The sequence below is a fragment of the Balearica regulorum genome, chromosome 5 (assembly GCF_011004875.1).
Source record: "Balearica regulorum gibbericeps isolate bBalReg1 chromosome 5, bBalReg1.pri, whole genome shotgun sequence".
NCBI classification, from domain to species: Eukaryota; Metazoa; Chordata; class Aves; order Gruiformes; family Gruidae; genus Balearica; species Balearica regulorum.
The window spans coordinates 55208651-55222066 of NC_046188.1; the positions used below are offsets into that span (position 1 = coordinate 55208651).

At 40.7% G+C, this 13416-nt stretch overlaps 2 protein-coding genes and 1 long non-coding RNA gene across 6 annotated transcripts in view; 2 read left to right on the forward strand and 1 right to left on the reverse strand.

Moving 5' to 3' along the window:
• Positions 1–3161, forward strand: part of TPH1 (tryptophan hydroxylase 1) — a 29227-nt gene extending 26066 nt beyond the window's left edge. For 3 of the 4 annotated variants that reach the window (XM_075755017.1, XM_075755016.1, XM_075755018.1), the window contains 2 exons: positions 323–456; positions 758–1784. In XM_075755017.1, the coding sequence (XP_075611132.1) occupies positions 323–456; positions 758–932 (309 nt within the window). In that variant the 3' untranslated portion in view covers positions 933–1784. Of the gene's footprint in view, positions 1–322; positions 457–757 lie in introns of all 4 variants that reach the window. The other variant, XM_075755015.1, reaches the window with a different exon arrangement.
• LOC142602091 (uncharacterized) lies at positions 280–3578 on the reverse strand. The gene is made up of 3 exons (XR_012835765.1): positions 3444–3578; positions 2023–2186; positions 280–372 (listed from the first exon to the last, which is right to left on the reverse strand). It is a non-coding gene; the product is annotated as an uncharacterized LOC142602091 (long non-coding RNA).
• Positions 3579–3635: 57 nt separating this feature from the next.
• SERGEF (secretion regulating guanine nucleotide exchange factor) overlaps positions 3636–13416 on the forward strand; it is a 160504-nt gene continuing 150723 nt past the window's right edge. The window contains 7 exon segments of the mRNA XM_075755026.1: positions 3636–3740; positions 5643–5781; positions 6492–6647; positions 6978–7072; positions 9311–9371; positions 10228–10341; positions 10640–10702. Coding sequence (XP_075611141.1) covers positions 3717–3740; positions 5643–5781; positions 6492–6647; positions 6978–7072; positions 9311–9371; positions 10228–10341; positions 10640–10702 — 652 coding nt within the window. The 5' untranslated portion in view covers positions 3636–3716.

The following is a 13416-nucleotide window of genomic DNA, read 5'->3' on the forward strand; positions in this document are numbered from 1 at the left end:
AGTAACTATTTTCAGAATAAAGCTCTGCTGGTTTAACAAGATTCTGAAAATACTGCTGTTGTCTACACATGAGCCTCCTGTCTGAGGAATCCCTTTTTTTGACTCAGATTGGCAGAATATGACTGTTCAGAGTTACTTTGTTTGTTAAGCTTTACCTGCTGTTCATCTGCAGATAAACAATTTAAGAAGCAATGCACTAAATATGGTCTCACTTAATTTTTTAATTTTTTTTTTTTTATTCACTCTACCTCATGTCATCTTCCTTGTGGATTCCTTGGGTGGTGATGTTCCTCTGACACATGATAACACATTATGTTACCAGCACTCACTCTCTGGCAGTGCCAAAGTCAAGCCTTTTGATCCGAAGGTCACCTGCAAGCAAGAATGCCTCATTACAACTTTCCAGGAGGTTTACTTTGTTTCTGAAAGTTTTGAAGAAGCAAAGGAGAAGATGAGGTACAGATTTTTTTTTTTTCCTGTTTTATAGAAGCGGGTTTGATTTCATGCGTCTCTCAGTAGCAGCACCAAACCTTTTTATTCTCATCACAATTTTATAATTACCTTTCATGAGGTTGGAAAGTCAAGATTAGTATTTGCTTGGTCTTCCACGTACTGGGTGGGAAAGATGAACTATATAACAATTACAACTATTTTAAAGAAAGTAAGTAGTTTAGAAAAGCGGTTATTGACACTGACTGCACACAGAGGATGCATTTGTGTTTTGTTTATGATTCCCTCTCTTTTTTTACTTGAATAGAGAGTTTGCAAAAACCATCAAGCGCCCATTTGGTGTGAAGTACAATCCATATACTCAAAGCGTGCAGATCCTGAAAGACACGAAGAGCATTGCCAGCGTGGTGAATGAGCTACGTCACGAGCTGGACATTGTCAGCGATGCCCTCAGCAAGATGGGCAAGCAGCTGGAGGTTTAACACCCCAGTCAGCAGTGTGGTGCACTCAGCAACTCTTTTCTTTTCCCTACTGATTTCTTTCTAGGCATGTAATGTGTTGTATGCAGAACTCTCTCCTTTACAAATGGAAGAGTGAATGGCCCATAAGGATAACATCTTTATTTTGTTTCCCTATATGAAGTCCCTTACAGAATGTATTCCTCCATCCCCCTTGGATTAAAAAAAGGCCAGGAGTTGCCTTTGAGAAGCTGATGGGGGGAGCAGAGAAATTGGTACACTGGAGCAATAGTGTGGTGTGTGGATCAGGGCTTGGATCAGATGCTGCAGAAGGTGGCTTATGAGGCAATAATGGAATAATTCACCACAGGGAATTATGCTACTAATTTTATAGCATTGCAGACTTTATAGCGTAGAAGCTATAGTAATCAGTGCTTGTAAGTCTGTGCTACTAAGTTTAAAACTTGAATGATTACAGCGCAGGCATCAGGACACAAATAGCTGTAGGTTCACTATGATAAAATTGAGGGGTCAAATTTTGCTTTCAAAGGGATCACTCTTGCCCCAAAGAATTGCAGATGTGCTGTTTGGCATGCTTCTAGTGTACAGAGCTGTTGCATGAAAACCCTAATTTTAAGAGATTTGCTATTGGCTCAGAGTCAGTTTTTTTGTTGCTGTCCTTGATATTACACCTGAGGGAGGACCTTTCTTTGTAGAAATACCATTTGCCTTTTTCCTGATTGAATTAATTTAACAAATAATATAGTACCTGATGGCTTGCTGACTTAGCACAAAGCCTAAAACCATTTCCAAATTAGAATTTAATATTAAAAATAGTTTCATCAGTTCTAAAATAACACCAAAGTTTAAAATAACACCAAAGTTTAAAATAACACCAAAGTTTAAAATAACAGCCAAAGTTTGTAGTCTAGTCTGCTTTTTTTAAGTATCCTATTGATTGCTCCATTGCTTTATTGACCTGCATAAGCTGCCAAAGATACATTTTGTTTCTTCTTTACTAGGCCTGAACTCCATCATTCCCTATCAAGCAAGCAACAACTGAAAGGCCCAAGCATTTCATAACAATTCTGCAGCTATGAATGCAACCAATTACCTTGTAGCATAGACTATATCTAATTCCAAAGAGCACTTTACAAGTGGCGGGAAGCAGTGTTCTGCTGAATTGTCTGTATCACGCAGTAGCAAACTCCCCTGTTTTCAGGGCTCCAAAGTTTGAAGCATCCTGCAAAGCTGTGCTGGCTGCTGTTTCTGCCGACCCTGTGAATGAAATGAATATGTGTACAGGATATGATACATTTGAATGGAAGATCTGTGATGTGCAGGATATGTTTAACAGCATGCTAGGTACTGATTCTTCATAGGTAGAGCTTATCTGGAAATCCAGAATTTGCAGCTGTGAAGGTCACTGGAAAAATGGACTGAAATGTTAAATACACTGGAGATGCTAGTCCAGGATTTCAAGAACTTGAAAGACTTTCATGATCCTCTGTGCTTGAAAATCAGCTTGTGTTTCATATGCTTTCTAGTAGGACACATCTGCTCCATAAGCAGTTGCTGGCCCAGTCTTTTCAAATATATTCACTGTTTAAATCAAGTCTAGATAATATTTTTTTTCTGTGACTATTAACGCACTATAACTTTTTTTAAAATAACATTTAAGACAGAAAAATGGTCCACAACATTTATGGCTTACATTACACTTTTAAATAGATTTTAGGAGCTTTGTCTTTCCAAAGAAGAAACAGTCTTATGAGTGAGTAGTAAGGGAGGATCTATTTTGTCTGCTTCTGTGATAACAGTTAATATTCAGCTGCATTTAAAAAATGTTGGGATTATTATGTTGTTCAAATATACGTGGATCTGTGTTACTTTGAATCTTTGTCTGAACTATGTATACGTTTCAAGTAGGACACCTTATACTTGATAAATTAGCACCTAATTTCAAATACTTTGGAAAAACAGCAATTGTATGTTTATTTGCACTTGTGTAGCAAAAAGTTAAGTAAACTGCTAAAAGTAATACCGAGAAGATGCATTTCCATGTCATTAACAACACATGTTTGGCTTCATGCATCCACGCTTTCTGGCTATGTAGAACAGCAATAATTTAAATATTTTAAACTATTGTGAAGGCTTTAAATGTCAATGAAATAAACAACTTGTTGGTAATTACTAGAAGCAAAACCCCCTTTACTTCAGCACTGCAGCAATAAACGCAAAGCACTTGCTTCTGACTAAGGGTTTACATGTTTTATACTCTGGTCCAGATATTCCATGCATGTGACTTAAATACATTTGGAATTGTATATATTTTGTTTCAGGAGTGACTTGTTTTCCCCTCACTTTTTTTTCCTGTTGAAACGGGTGTGTGGAGGAACAGCTTCACCCGGGCGGGTGCTTCCCCCCGCCATCCCTGGGGCTCCGTCCGCGCCGGCAGGACGGGGCAATTGGGCTTGGGGCAGTTTTTGTGAAAGCGACAGCCAGGGCTGGAGCCTGCCGCTGGAGTACAGGTACCTGCGGGCCGGGGGGCCATCAGGACGGCAGCTGTGTGCCACAGCTACCCCTTCAAACGCTCCCGAAGGGTTTGAGAAGGTCAGACGATGCTTCCCGCCCCTGACAGGGATCTCGCCAAGCGCCGACGGTTGTCCGACGGCCCCCTCCTCACAGAGCCACCCCCTAGTGCGCCGCGGCTCGGGGTGAGGCGGGGCCCCGCCGGAGCCCGCCTCCGTCCCGCCTCTTCCTCCCCGGCCTGCGGCGTGGCGGGAAGGGCTGGCGGCTCCTGGTCCCATGGAGCCCGTGCTCTTCGTCTGGGTAAGTGGGCGCTCGGCATGGTGTAGTGAGGGAGGCTGGAGGTAGCTGAGGTCTCCCTGAGATGGCGGCTCTGTCCGCGCGGTGGCGCGGCCTTCAAGGGGCAATGGGCGGAACGCGGAGCCCGGCTGCTCGCCTTCCCTTGGGGTGCTGCGGAGCTCGGGGGGGCCGGGGCTGTGTGCACTGCCGCCGGCCTTCGTCTCGCTTCCCTGGGGAAGGGTGGGCCAAGGTTGCCCCTCCTTAAAAAAAAAAAAAAAGGTGGGGTAAAGTTGTGGTGAGTCGCCCTCATCGCGGTTCATCGGTTCTTTGCCGCTTCGCGAGAAAGCTGAAGGCTTCGCCCCGCCGAGGGGCGTCCTGCCGGGGCTGAGCTGTGCCGCGGCCTGTGTCTTGTGGGGCCGGGACGTTGCTCGTCTCCACGTACAAGGAGGTGTCGCCCCTGCTGCCGCCACCGAAGTGGGGGAGGGAGGCGCGTTTCTCCTCAAGTGCGTGGCCTGGGGTGAAATCCTGAGCTCTTCGAGAGAACTTTGTGGCTCATCAGAGCTGTGATTTTACCTGATGAGCAAAGGGGGTCTAAGAGCCATTAAATGGGTTTCTCTTTTCCTTGTTAGCTTGTCTTCTCTGCGGTAGTTATCTTTGGTAATAACCCACCAGTCTTGGAAGGCTAAGTGAAAATAGGTTCGTTAGCGTTGGGATAGACACATGTGGCTCTCAATTCCTCAGGCACCTGCTTGCTTTCTGCACCTTATGTCAGCTTGCCTGATTTTGAAGACTTGAAAATTCATTGCACGTTCTAGGCTAAAATGAGAGCTTGTGACGAGCCTTCTAAAAGAATTATGTCTGTTGACTAGTAACACCTTCTAAAACTGTCTACCAGTAGTAATGACTGTGAGACAACAACTTGATCTGCCTGTTGAGCTTGAATCCTGACATCTCCTCCACCTGCTAACTGTGGGCTGAGGCGAGCAGCCTGATGCTTTTGTCAAAAATGCCATTGTTGTACAAAATGTTTATTGCTAAATATGTCCTTTTAAGATACACCAGGTGCTGCATCTTTGGGGGGTGGAGGGGTGACAGGACTACAAATAGATAACACATAGGCAGGGGAAGCACAGGTGAGATAGGGAAAGTCCCCCCGCTGGGGATCACCAGCTGTGGGCAGTGTGTGTGTTGAGTGTTGCTGTTAGCGCACTAAGTGGGCTAGGAAAGTTACTGAATCCACCTTTGTGAATGAAGGTGGTTGTTCAAATTGTTGGACACTTAATAGAGCTTAAATTGGGCAAGAAATTCCTTGGCACGTTACCACATTGTTAGTGGTTGCTTTTTGTGATTGGTTTAGTGGCTATAATTTTGTACTTATAATAATTATAATTGGTATATTTTAATTTTGACAACTTTAAGTTAAAAGACTAGGTTGAAGAGGGACCAGTGTTTCTGCTTTATTTGTTTAGGTTCCAGAATAAGGTAGCATGTCTTTCTGATCTTGTTTTGAAGGTGGGCTGCCAGAAAGCATTGGCATGTATAAGACCTTAGTGATGAGTAGGAATCATTAGCATTAAAATTAAACAGGTGGTAATCATCCTCATGATGAGGCTTTCCTCCTTTAACTGCAGGCTAGCAGTTACTATTGCCAGGCTATATTCCAGTATGTTTCTTAAAGTACTGGGGTTGCAAGGGCAGCTTTAGTGGCAACAAACTTGGGACAGTCCTGGTCTGTAATTCTGGGCATCCTGTGTGACAGCAGTAAGAATGAAGATTGCCATTTTGGGGGATTTTCAGAAGCGAATACTGGCAGGTTAACCTATGACATGTCCCTGATAAGCTTGTTCGCTCTTAGCAGATGTCTGTCTCTTCTTGTTAACTACTTTTTTTTTTTTTAATATGTTATTTTTCTGTGTGTATTTGAAGGGTGCAAACAGCTATGGACAACTTGGTCTTGGTCATAAGGAGGATGTGCTGGTACCTCAGTCACTGAAAGATGTTTCCTGCAAATGTCAAGACATTAAAAGCATTACTGGAGGAGGGGGACATTCTGCAGTTATCACTGGTAAAAACATTGTACTTGCAAGGAGTATGTGACTTCTAAACGCATTTTTTTCTATTTCCCTGCTGATTTGGTGCTGTCACCTATCTGTGGCTTCTGTTTCTGAGCAAGTACAATTAGTTGCAAAACAGGTTTCTCTTATGCCAATTAACTCAATGTTTTGGGGAAATTGGGGAAATTCCTGGTTTGCTTATCTTCTGTGATTACTTTATGGCTATGTGAGGACTATTTCTTAATGTGATTCATATAACAGCTTTTCATACAAAGCAGTCAGTTTTTCTATATTGAGGATGGGGAGTAGGAGGGAGGAGTCAAGTGGGAGGTTATTCAATCTTGAGAAGTTTTAAAGTGAGGAGCACAAGAGAGCACCTGGTCTTTGAAAGGTTCTGCTGTATGCCATAGCTAATTATGGGAAAGAAGGGATACAGACATGGATGAACAGGATGAAAAACTTTATCATGGATCTTAGTGAGAGGTGCCTGTCTTATTGTATGGATTGTCTCCCTTGACAAACCCATCTCTCCATAGCTGTGCTTATTCAGAGGTATTTTTTATGCAACAGAAATAACTGTTTCTCTTTCTTTTTGCTTGATTGGAGTGCCCAAAATGACACATAATCATTTGTCACAGGATCTCACGGCATGTACACTTGTCTTTTTAGTCAGTGAAGTGGAACATGATTTTTTTTGTTGTTGTTTTGTTTTTTCTTCCAGGTGTGGGAGAGCTCTTTGTATCTGGCCATAACAAAGACGGGCAGTTGGGATTGACTCACACAGAAGATGTAGTGCATTTTACTTTGTGCACTGCCCTGTCTGGCTTTAGTGTAAAACAAGTTGCCTGTGGCTGGGATTTTACAATCGTATTAATAGGTAAATCTGTCTCTGTAAGCGCTGGAGAAATGTTAATGTAGCGAACACGCTGAAAGTTCCACATTGCTATTGCTCGTGTGATGCACAGGCACACACAGGTTTTAAGCTACTTGCCTTGCAAACTAAATTACTCCATGTTCCTTGTTTCCCAGTGGACTTCAGACCTTTGCTGAACATGGTGTGTAAGGCCTATGACCTCAGGGACTTTGGAATGGGACATGTTAGGTCCTTTTTTGAGCTACTTGGCTGTGATATTTTGCTTGTTAGAATGTTACAGTGCTTTGCTCTTGCTCACAGATTTACTGATCGGACTATAACTTAATTTTTCAGGATCTGGCCAAGTTCTGTCCTGTGGGTCTAATTCTTTTGGACAATTAGGAGTTCCTCAAATATCAGGTCCATGCTCGATTCCACAAAAGATTGAGGTAAAGATTTAAAAGGAATTGTGCTTCAGAGCTCTGTAGTTTATATTGCTTCCAGCAACTTAAAAAGGTCATCTGACCTCAGTGGGCTTTAAACCAGATTCTTCAACTATTTGTTTATCAAGTCTATCTGTTATAGTAAACTTACAAAGTAAAGGACCGAAGATGGTGATTGACCCAGAAATGAGACGTTAAGGCTACTTTTCTTCTTTAAAGAAGTTACATGCTTCTAACGGAAAGTTGTCTCTTTCTCTAGGGATTATAACATTTCATAATGTATTTTGATAATATCTGCAGAATGAGTCTGATGCTCAGATGATGTGAAGTGATACTAAAGGTGTAGTGAAACTGTGCAAGTTTACTACAGCTAAAGTTTTGCCTCAAGTTTGTAAGATACTTGATATGTTTTGCTACATGAAGGGTATGTGCCTTCACTGTAGGTTTTGGAGGTTTTTGCTTAATAGCTCAAAGCAAAACAAAATGAGCCAATAGTAATCCCCCCCTGAAAATAAGAAACTGCATTAGGGAGTTCAATGAAGTTAGCTATGCTAATTCTTTTGATGTATTTCTCTTGTGCTTCTTGTGCAGCAATTCTATTTTTTTAAGCACATGTTGTTTTTTTAAATGTATAACTGTCAGAGTTTCTCCCCCCTCCTCCCCGCCCCAAATGGGGACTGTAGTTTTATTTCTTGGCTTTAAAAACAGTTAGATAAAAATAAGCTTTGTGACCCCCAAAATAATAGAAGTGTGAGAAGGTATGTAGCAGCAGGAAAACTAGACCTGAGAGGATAAACTTTAACTTTATCACTTTTGAGATTAAAATGATTTTTACTTTTGCATGTAAAGGAACTGACAAGTACATTGACTTGCTTCTTTTCTAACCTCCAGTATTTACCAAACAGTATCAGCTTCCAAGGAAATAGAATGGAAAGTTAGATAACAATTTCTCTGTTGTCAAGTATCTTCAATTGTAAATGCTAAGCACTGGACTCTGACAGCATAGCCCATGTTGTTCCTGAAAGTTATGTGGAAGCCTATGGTGATATTTGTAGGTGAGGCACTGCTGAGTGTGAGGACCTCAGAATGTAGCCCCGAATTAATTGCTTCAGCATCTTTTAAGTAGTCCTGTAACATCAGAAAAGCTTTCCTCTTGTTGGCTATAAGTCTAACAGTTTAAATAAATTTCTCAAAGGAATTCTAATTAATCCTTAATTTACACTGTAGTTTCTTATTTGGAGAACACTAATGGAATTCTTTCCTATCCATGTGACCTCTCATGTCTAATGAAAGCAATAACTTCAGAGCAGAAGGGATTCTCAGACAAGAAATTTAGCCTCATGGCTCGTGCCAGATACTCCTTTGCTCTTTTAATGTAGGAGAGGAAGGACAGCTGATCCCTTAGGTAACCCCTAGTGAACAGGGATTAACTCACCTGATGTTTCTGTTTCCTTGATGTTTCCTGGAAGCATCATTCCAGTATGGTGCCTTGAAAATGGTAGTATTGACAGTGCTAATCTGAATCAGTCTCCTCCCTGACCATGTAGACCATTCATTCATCTGGAATATTTTCTCTTTTGGTTTGTATCCTGTTAAATGCTGGGCTTGATGCCATCTATTTTAAATAGTGTTACATCTGTGAGAAGAATAATAAATTTGCAGAGTACTCAGAAGTGGAAAAGTGCCAGAATTGAAGTACCTCGTGCAAATTTAGATCGCTCATTTTACGCACGTTTGACTTGGTATAGTCTTCTTTTACACGATCATATTGGGCAGCCTTCAGTGGTGCAGGTGGTACTATTAGCTGTATTGTTTGTGATCACAGGACTTGATAAGACTGAACAGCTTGATGGAACTTACTGCTGCTTGTCACTGGTATTTGCTGCTGACATTTTGGTGTAATTCTTGAGGAACACTGAGTTAAAATTAAGAGATAAACATATCTGTATCACCAAGAAGGTTCCTTCTTTCATGTGAGGATATTGACTGGGGCTTTTTATTTATTGCCACAAAGCTGTACATCCAGTTGCTTTGCTTGATTTTTTTTTTAAAGATGTTTCCACTAAATTTTGTTGGCCAAAATTTACTTTCTTTGTGATACAGAATGTTGATATGCATTGTGACATGCAGGCGGGAATTGTGAGAACTATTTTCATTGCATTCCACTTCTGTTTGGCATATTTTGCTTTTTGAGGCATTAAATGCAAAAAGCAACTAAAATATATTTTTTTTTTACTTGAGTAGTCTTTCAAAGAGAAGGTGGTGGATGTTGCTGCAGGACTGAGACATGCCCTTGCTGCTACAGGTAAATCATCATTCTTATTTCAGTAATAAATGAAATGCAATTTTAGTGGCTTGGAAGAGGAGAGGGGGGGAAAGAAGATGACAATTTAAAATTTTTTTTTTATTTTACTTTTTACCATTGAGGAACAACAAACTACATGTGCTCTTTTATTTTGGTTTATTTTTACGTGAACTTCAGTAGGTGTTCTAGGTAGAGAGGTCTAGCTGAAGATGCAAATATGATGCTTGGAAGAAGTGAGATCTCTGGTGCCTGGATGAATACTGGTCTAGTGGAGAGTGTCCTCGCCCATAGCAGGGTGATTGAACTAGATGATCTTAAGGTCCCTTCTAACTCAAACCATTCTACGATTCTATGAATTAAGCTTCCCTGAGCTCTGTGCTCAGTGGACATCTTGATTCAGGGCCAGGTCAAGTCTCTGAAAGGTCTGAAGGAGAAGTAGTGACTTTATTCCCTCAGTGTGCTGGACTGCACAAATCAGCAGGAAGAGAAGGAAAGGGCAAAGAAAATGCAATGAACTTACAGTAATAAATAGTGTCTATTCCTGAGGTGCTACAGCTATGGGACTTCTGTTACTGAGTCCTCAATAATGTCCTGATATAGGTCTCAGAGCTGAGACAGGTTGCTTAGTATCTTCTTAGTTTTCTTACCTCTATAAATGAGACTACAACTGTTTGTTGCTTGATGGACAGGGTTGTCCGTATTTTCATGAAGTATGTTTTTGGCATAAAGGTCTTTTAAAGTGTAATTTTTATCAGTGAAAATGAAGCGAATGTACCTTTAAAACTAATTAACGAGTTAAGTGATTGTTGGTAGTTGATGTGTTTTAATCTCTTCTATCTGTGTTTACTCTGGAAAGAGAGTGGTTTGGTGTTTCAGTGGGGAACAGGCATGGCGTCGCGGGCAAAGCGTGCAAACCAAGGAAAAACCCTCCCCCTGTTCTTGACAGCAAAGGAACCATCTGAAGTAACAGGTAATCCAGGAATCTGATTCCTTTGTAAAGGTGGATAGAGCAGAAATTTTGAGTGATGTGTAGCATCCTTTTATTATAAAGCCACTTAGTATTGTAAGCATGTAGTAGAGTATCTGAAGGATAGAATGGGTGTACAAGGTCATAATCAATGGGGGAAAATTATAGTGAGTCTCGCAATGTCTATGGCCCAAAAGCAGAGGCTTTTATTATAAAATTCATTATCATCCTGTTACATTTGATATAGCTCTGTTTTATGTCTATGTATGAATTGATACCTGCTGTGCAAATTTTTTGCTAGGCCTGGAAGATGTAAAGGTGAAGAGAGTTGCTGCAAGCTCCTACCATTCTGTGTCACTTACAGGTAGGCCTTAGGTATAGAAACGAAAGTCCTTGTCTCAGCCTATAAAGGTTTTTGTGCTTTGGAAGTGTTTTTCAATTTTGGTTAGACTGGTAAAGTTTGATCTGGCCTGGTTAGTGCTGGTTAGTTGTTTTATAGTTGTTTTAGATTCTGAGAAGTTCCCTTTTTTTAAGAGCTGGATTAACATTTTGAATTCTCCGAATTCTGTGTGTTTTTTCTTGGGGTCAGGTATGACTTAGCCCTTACAAGTAATGGTTAGAAACTCTGAAAGGATTTGTGGAAGCACGTGGTTGGGTAAGTCTCTGAGCTGCAGTAGGATGCTGCATTGGGTAACTCTGTATGGGTGAGTGCTGGAACTAATGCAACCCTTTGTCCATGGAGAAGAGGTATGTTAGGTAGTTGTCCCAAGAAAGATTGCTGTGGCTGTCCTGCTTCTGCTACGTGACCTAATACCTCTGCACGGGGCTGTGATGTGAGATGTTCTGGAGCTATCTTAAGTGACTGTAAGTGTGCAGATCTGTGTGAGGTAATGTAAGAGCACAAGGCTTATTTAAAGCACCAGGAAGTTGCTTTAATTGCTTAGGCACTTTCATAACGTCTGCCACTTGTTCTTTGATCTTTAGCAGTGCTCCCATGCTGGGGAATTAAGTAGCCAGTAATGCAAGTCTAATAAAGAGATTTTTTTTTTTTAATTTTTTATTTATTCAAACTGGGAGAAGGGGAAACAGAATCATCTTTCATACTGTAATCTTACAGTTTTGAAGTGTGGAAAATATATTGAACCTTATGAAGACAAGTCTTTGCCGAACTTTATAGGAACAAGTTCTTAGCAAATATACAGCCATCTGGTACCTCTGTCATCATTAAATGAAGCACTAGAGTATTTGCTTATGCAGATCTACAGAGATTTAGTTGTATGGGAAGATGTTAGAAGATGTAAATTATATTGAATTCTGAGATGCTAACTATATGTGTGATTAGTGAAGAACAACTGTAAGGACAAATAGAATCTACTTTACCTAATTAGCACTCTGTATTTAGAGAGTGAACAGATTATTCTTTCATGCTTTTGCTTTTTATTTAAGAGAGCGGTCTATTTGGCAGCAGGGAGACCAAGATTAACGAAGTACCAAAGATTTTAATAATGTGATGCTATTGCTGCCCTTCATCCCGTGAGATACTTGTTATTACTTAAAATACTTTGTATTTTAAAGATACTTGATATAGTAAATATACTACTGCAGGGTGTAGTATTGAAATGGAGATTTTTTTTTTTTCCCCCTAGAAATTTCTCACACTGTGATGCAGTTTTCTTTGGTTCTGTTCCATGAGCCACCCGCTGGCAGGATACCAAAACCCTGCAGTCAGGAATAGCGGTCCCTTTAAAAAAGGGATTGTAGTCTACCTGTATCCAAACGGGCCTGAAACCTCCAGTGATGGGAATATGGTGCTAAGTCTTAGTGTCTAAGTTTTTGTTAAAACCTACTCAAGAAATGTGATGAGGGTTGAGCATGTGACATTCTCCAGGATAAAGGAAACGTACTTTCTGGAGAAGAAGAGGAGGTGACAGAGGCGGTGAAACTTAGTTGTGGAAACATGAATGGCCATAATGTTTTTCTTTGTTGAAACAAGCTGTTTCCATCACCTCTTTTTTTCTTTCCAGAAGGTGTATGTACTTCACTCTGGGAAGGAATTTATCAATTTTAGTGGAGAATTCGAATGAAACAATTGCTTGATTTTTTTTTTTCCCCTTTTCAGTTGGTTTTTTTTATTGAGAAATGTGAGAAGTCCTGCAGATAACTGTCAATAATGTGTAACTTGACAAGTACTGGCTTCCCCCTCCTGCCCCCTTCTCTCTTGTTTTTTCACCAGCAGTACTATAGCGGAATTCTCCTGGCTCGTTCTTTCTCTTACTGTTACCAAACTGAGATCATTAAATATATTGTAGCCTAAATCCTACTTCAGTATTTTTATTTTTTTTACCTCTGAAAGACTTACTTATGCTGTACTGATTGTAAAGAGTTCACTGCTGACCTGAGACTTCCGGAAGTCTTGAGTGTTGTGGACAAGTGCTCTGAACAATTCCACTTGTTCCAATGATACGGCTTTCAGTCTTCCTGGGCCCATGATTATGTACTTCATGTGTGCAAGATTTATTTCTTATGCTTGTACAGGGTGGCAAAGGACTTCAGGAGGTCTGCTATAGCTCATGTTCTGTTAAGCATTTCTTGTGGATTATATTTTTTAACATGGAGGCCTAGAACTTGGGCGGAATGATTTTGTGCTGAGAAGATTGAACTAATGGTATGGAATATCTGCAGAAGGACTCATCTGAACAGTCATCTTGTTACTGTCAATTGGTCATTAGGCTGTGAACAACTCCAGCTTGTACCAGTGAAACATATGGAGCAATGTGGATGTTTCTGTAAATATAATTAGCCCTGTGGGTGGAATCCTGGAGTGTGCACTTGCACAAATGCTTATTCTAGAACAGGGGTGGGGAAGACAAGTAATTACTTAGAGCTAAGTCTCTCACTAGTTGTCTAGCATTGTTTTGAGGCATGATTATAGTTTAATTTTGCCTTGTGATGTGTGATACCAGCTTTAGTTTTACATTCATAGCTATATGTCACATTACGAAGTGACTGAGCAAGGTGAGGTAAAGAGCATTAGACTGTCCCTGCTTTGGGGGATTTACTGAATTTGCTCAAGCTGAA